Source organism: Rhipicephalus microplus, chromosome 2, assembly GCF_043290135.1.
Source record: "Rhipicephalus microplus isolate Deutch F79 chromosome 2, USDA_Rmic, whole genome shotgun sequence".
Classification (NCBI taxonomy): domain Eukaryota; kingdom Metazoa; phylum Arthropoda; class Arachnida; order Ixodida; family Ixodidae; genus Rhipicephalus; species Rhipicephalus microplus.
In genome coordinates this window covers 226151517-226157804 of record NC_134701.1, presented here as the reverse complement: position 1 = coordinate 226157804, position 6288 = coordinate 226151517, and the positions used below count along the sequence as shown (strand labels likewise).

The window sequence follows — 6288 nt, the reverse complement described above, 5'->3', positions numbered from 1 at the left end:
GAGACGCTTGCACATATCTCGGACAAGATCCGGTATACCAAGGAAATGTGTTTCGCTTGGCGGAGGCTGAAAACAGGGGAAAAAAAAGTAAACGAGAAAGCTGGGCTTTCACATCAACTTTCGTCGCCTAATGACTGGTTTGAAGAATTCGAGCAATAAAGTATCGAAAGTCCATTCTCGAATCGAAACGCTGTTGTTTTGAGTACGTGTTTATTGTAGTTTTCAAGACAACGCCTTCTTTGTGCCATCACTCAAGATATGCTACATCCAATCATAGTCACAGAGAGCTAGCTACGACATATCGTCATGTGTGATTTGTATATTCTATACGCGTCGTGTAGAATATTATGAACTTTGATTCTAAAGTGTTTCGTCTTGACGCACGGTTCCGTACAACAGGAATTTATGACCATGCAAACCTTCACAGTCGCTCATATTGAAATGAACTCACGGAAAGAGAAACACCCAGCAGCAGCAGCCGCAACAGTATTTAGGTCACGGAAAACAATCAACATGATACACCAGAAACCCTGCTTCGTGTAGACGTGGTTGAGGTTTATCCCATTCGCTTCCGATGCTTTCTCTCAAATACCGTTGTTCGCGCAACCGCAGCTTACGTCACACATTTGATCACCGCCGATGCGTGAAGCCAGGGGAGCGAGAGGCACGTTTCCATCGCGCCAATTCAATGACGCGGCGACGCGCCGCATTGTGACCACGGCTAACTGAAGGCTCCTGAGACAAGTGGGGAGTGCCTAGCAGCGGTACGCGCCGGTGTTTAGAGGGCGCTGCATGCGCTTTCGCGCCTACTTCCCGCCATTCAGCAAGGCTGCAGGACGGATGGCCGGGAACTGATGCGGCACTGGGGCTGCCACCGCAGCGGCATGTCTCGAATCCAAAAATACCTCGCCGCCTCGGTCGGTCCCAGGGCTGGTATTTATGGATCCCTTCTGCAAAGGCTTACTGCGCCCACAGAGCGCCGGTCTGCCTCGCTTTTCTCAGCCTGCTGCATGCACGCGAAATGTGGCTGGCGTCCTATTCGATGCAGTGGTGGCATGCTCCGGTCCTCGGCAATGGACTGTGTCGCTTTTCTGCAGCTACGGGCACGTGGTTATCATCGATCGTCGTCGGCCCTATTATGATGTGAACGTGACGCGGCGGAACAATGAGTGCCGGGGAGTGCCCCGGATTCGTGCCCCACTTCGCCAAGGCCTCGAGGTGCAAGCGCTGCTTCCGCGATGTCTCCGAGCATGGCAAGCCAACCGCGGCGGCCCCCGCAACTGCCGCCAAAACTACCGCGAACGAACGTCAACCGGATAAGCAGCCCGGGCAGAGTCGTAGGGACAGCTGTCCAAACCCCCAAAATACACGTGTTGCTGCAGGCTCGTCGCCTTCACCAACGAGCCGCGCGCCAGCAGCTGGACAGCCGAAGGCCGCCAAGCCGACCACAGCGGCAGTTGTTGCAAACGCCACGCAAGAGGAAGAGGCCAAGGCTGTCGTGAGACGAAGGCGGACCGTGGACGAGAGCGAGAACGCTCAGGAAGAAGCCACCAGCGTCAAGCTCCGAAGACGGCGTCCGCTTTCCGCCGAGATCGGCGAAGAGACGGCAACAAACGGTGGTGCCCGCGACTCCAGCGATTCGTCACGACTGCAAGTGAACAAAAGCGACTCCGAATCTCAGAGCAGCGACACCGAACCCCAACAGCAGCAGAATCGACGGCCTTCTTCGTACGGCGCGAAAGAACGCCGACGAAGCCAGCGCATCAAGATCGTGGAGACACAAGAAGTGGAAAAGGACCTGTATCCCTCCTTGCCCACGGACTCCGCAACTGTCGCGTCGCCGTCGGCGGACGTCGAGTTCATCCTGAAAGTGAAGACCGCCACTCCGCAAAAGGAGGAACGCGACGACGACGACGACGATGACGACAACGATGACGAGAGCGTGGCGCTCACGGAAACGACCGAAACCACGGACACAACGTTGGCCTACTATGACAGCTACGAGGATATGGAAAACACTGTGGCTAAACTCAGAAGTCAACTCGCAGCGGCTGAAGAGAAGGTCCAGAGACTCGAGAAGGAGAAGCTCGATATGCAGAAGAGACGGTCGGAGGTCACAGACGCCGACAAAAAGGCGCTCGATAAGACGGCTTCCGAGATACTAAAGCTGAGGTCTAAGATTAATGAGCTCGAAGCCATTAACGAAGAGCTCAAGGATGATAACAAGTGTCTCAAGCTGGAGGTGAAGGAACTTCAGCAGGAAGTGGACAAGAGGGACTTGGCGGAAAACGCGAAGAAAGAAACAGAAGCATTGAGAGTGAAACTTCAGCAGGCTGAGGCGCTGTGCGAGGAGCTCATGGAAGAAAACGAAGAGATAAAGAAAGAAATGCAGGACCTCGAAGAGCAGCTCGAAGAACTGCAAGATTCGTACCGTGAAGACCAGCAGAGCGAATATCAGGACCTTAAGAAGGAACTTGAATCGACGTCGAAGAATTGTCGCGTGCTTCAGTTCAAGTTGCGCAAAGCGGAGAGGCGCTGCGAACAGCTGGAACTCGAGAAAGGACAGCTGGACGACAAAGTGTCGGAGCTCCAGAAGACGGCGCAAATCGAAGTCGACAAGATGAGAATGAAAGTGCTCGAAGATGAGCTCCACGTGGCGAACGAACTTTCCGTTAAGCTTGCCACGGAACTGGAAGTGCTCAAGGATGCAAAAACTAAGCTCGAAATGGACAATGCCAATCTCAGGAAGCAAGTGGGCAGCGGGGCTAAAGGCGTTACTGTGGGCCAAGTAAGTGTTCCTTTGCAGTGTCCTTTATTTTTTGCCCTGTCCGCGAACTCGGATGAGGCAGTCGCATTCTTTTGGACAATAACCTGGGCGCACTTTCGTGCCAGCGAACACGCGCCGGCACTTGAAACTGTGCCAAGGAACTGGCGTCTAGCATTAAAACAGTGCTCCGGGCGTCTCCTCCGAGAGCTTGATGAATAGGTGGCGCATTAAGCCTAGCAGGTGTGTTGCAGACGGAGTCGCGTACAAACCAACAATAATGATAAACTCGAGCGCCCGCACATTGCGGCCCTCCTTGTGTGATAAAAACAAAACGGCGCCTGAGGCAAACGAGTTGGCAATGACTAAAGACAAGTGTGCAGAAGCAGCAGTCTTGGAAAACGTTGTTCCGTGGCTCATGCGACTCTTTCATTGTTTACGGTGCTTGATTTTTAGAAAAAACAACGAAGACAAAGCTGGCACGGCATTTTTAAACTCCGAAAAGTATTGCCCAATTTTTCTGTAATCTGTTGTCTGCCACCATATTTAAGAAGTGCAACGCTGTTACTTTTAGTATATAGATTCACGAACCACGATAGCAGACTGAGCTTAGGCCTGACTCTTCGTAAGGTTAAGCAGCATTTAATAAGTATCTTGCCGGAGCAAAGCAGAAGATTCATGCTTGTTATTGAGCGCTAGATCCCAAGCTAGACACTGCATTCACATTATGTGAGCTGTATGCAGTGTGCAGTTGCTTCAGGTCGCCAAAAGTCTGCTGCTAGGCCTGATGGCATGACTTACAATATGCTAGAAAACCATATATAGGATTACTGGCAAAAAAGAAAGCTCTCTTAGGCATGTGTAATCAGCTATGTGCAGAAGAAATTATACCACAACTTTAGAATGTTGCTCAAAATATTCCAATTTTAAAACCGTGTATGACACCCTTGAGTCTTCATTCTTTTCGTCCAGTCATCTTCACAAGTTGTTTATGCAAGGTAAAGGAGAAAATGATCGACATGCGGCTTCAGTTGTGGTGCAGCGAAACTGATGTGTTGTCCAACTCTTTAACACGTTAAAAAAAAAACACTACGTGACGGTCGCAGTAAGTCACGTGGTGATTGCAGTATTCTCGAACATGAAGAGGCTATTCCCAATATCAGTCACGTGCATGTTTTGCTAGTTATGTTGGAACTCAGAGTGTCTGGCAGTTGCCTGCGAGAGATTTATCAAATTTTATCAAGTCGCAAAATATTCAACCAGACGGATCAAGGAAAAAGTGCAGAATACAATGTCAATCGGGAAATGCCATGGAAGTGTACTTTGTCATTTTCTATTCAGTTGCCTCGTGGCTGGTTTAACGGGAAGACTGTCGTGCAAAGACAACGGCGTTGTCCTTCACTCGAAAGAAGTTAAAGAATATCAATCTTAGTATGGAAGGACAACCTATAGTGACTGTGAGAAAGCATCGATTTTTTGGAATAGTATTTTATCGGCAATTGAGAATGAACATGAAGTCACATTGGTTGCCTCTGGCAATATTACGAAGGAATGAAATCTGTGCTCATAACGAAAGTGTAAGTGAAATGCCAGTACAATGCCAAGCAATAAATTTTTCAACTGAGACGTCCATTATACAGCATAGTTGCAAAAACAAAAAACAAATAGTGCGTCTAGTTGCATGAGCCAACCAACAACGTTTTAGCAGATATATATGCGATATCCGGGTTACTTTCATGTCTATAAAAAGGGATCCAGTGAACCAACATTTCCAGCTTCATCATTTATTGTACGGCAACTTAATGTACAAGATTCATTAAAGTTATCTCGCGGCTGTGGCGGCTGCATTTCCGATGGAGGCGGAAATGTTGTAGGCCCGTGTACTCAGATTTGGGTGCACGTTAAAGAACCCCAGGTGGTCAAAATTTCCGGAGCCCTCCACTACGGCGTCTCTCATAATCAAATAGTGGTTTTGGGACGTTAAACCCCACAAATCAATCAATCATCAAAGTTATCTCGCGTGACGTCATCTACAACAGCTGAACTATTCAGTATCCCAAGCTCTATAAAATTTATCATTTCTGTAAGAATTGTTCAAGAGTGGGTACTTTTCAGTGAGTCACAGGTGGCACCTACATCACTCTGTGGCACAAAAGCGTTTTCGCTTTTGTGCCACAGATAGTCTGATAATCAACGATCAGTCTGACCTACGAGATCCTAACAAAGCTCACGAAGGCGGCTTCATGAAATAATGTTCCAGTGGATACCGGGACATAGCAACGCTCTGGCAACACAGCAGCTGACGAAGCAGCACGACAAACACATCGCTAAGGCTATATGATTACTAGTCAAATGTCGAAAAATGAATCGTGCAGCATTTTATAGGCAAAATCTTTAACTGTGCTCAGACATACGTGGTTTGATCAAAATTATGAGTGCACCGATTTTTCTCATATGTAGACGCTCTTATTGATTTTGAAAACCTCACCGACAGGTCAAGACAAAACACTGAGGTGGAGGGACGAAAATTCGAAGGTTAGCAGGAATAAAATAGAATTAGCTCACACAGGATAGGGTAAACTGGAGGCTTTCGTGATGCGGTGATGGACTATCACAGGCGGAGAATGATGATGATGATGACTGCCTCACACCAAGCATTTTTATAGCCTTGTCTTACTCCTGAACATGGTTGTGAAATCATTGATGTAGACATATATCACCTCCTCCCTAGAGTGGCCACACCATGACACACCACGAATCCGACCTAAATCAGCGTTAATGGCATTAGATCGCAGACCGTTAAGTTTAAAGGAACAGTTGGGCCCGTGGCCGACAAGAGGTTTGCAGAAGTGCGCTCTAAAGACATTGGATATTTTTCTGCAACACAGTGGCATTCTTGGCCGTCACTAGCACATTTAAGCTTTATTTGATTTTAATGGTACAGTATGCCTAGGTGACTATTCACTATTTTTTGCTCATGTTGTGTAATGGTTGTTCGTCAACTATTTTCTTAAACGTCACCGTGTATATACAAACACGTGATTGTTGAAATTGTTGTTTTAGCTCTTATGCTATGTGTTGGCTGCTATGCTAAGTTGATGAATTGTATGTGCTGCGGATTAGTTATGCTTAGAAACTTTGGGCCCTCTGTATTCTGTGCTCGACAACTGTAAAAACTAAGGAGTACCTGGCGTTTTTTTTTTTTTTTTTGAACGCCGACATTGCTTTACACAACAACATAGAAAAGCGTTGACATATTTCTAATAAAAGTACAAAATGTCAGTGTCGAAACCGTATATCAACGTACGAATAAAGACTCGATAAAATCAAGGTCTCACAACATTCCCGCACTGCCGTTTTTAGAATCTAAACCGTGACATCGCACTCACTTGCGCCGAACCGTAACCGCCAAGTCACCACAATGGGCTCGAGTTGCAAAGGAGCTCAGACGCCAAACTCTTGGGGTTAGACATTCAAGCAGCTAGCTAAATGTTTAACCATTGCAGAACTACCACTTCTCAATC

At 47.6% G+C, this 6288-nt stretch overlaps 1 protein-coding gene across 1 annotated transcript in view; it reads left to right on the top strand.

Annotated features, from left to right (window-relative positions):
- The first annotated feature begins 935 nt into the window (after positions 1-935).
- Positions 936-6288, top strand: part of LOC119170360 (uncharacterized) — a 57148-nt gene continuing 51795 nt past the window's right edge. The window contains exon 1 of the mRNA XM_037421498.2: positions 936-2788. Within this exon, the coding sequence (XP_037277395.2) occupies positions 1166-2788 (1623 nt within the window). The 5' untranslated portion in view covers positions 936-1165. The remainder of the gene's footprint in view (positions 2789-6288) is intronic.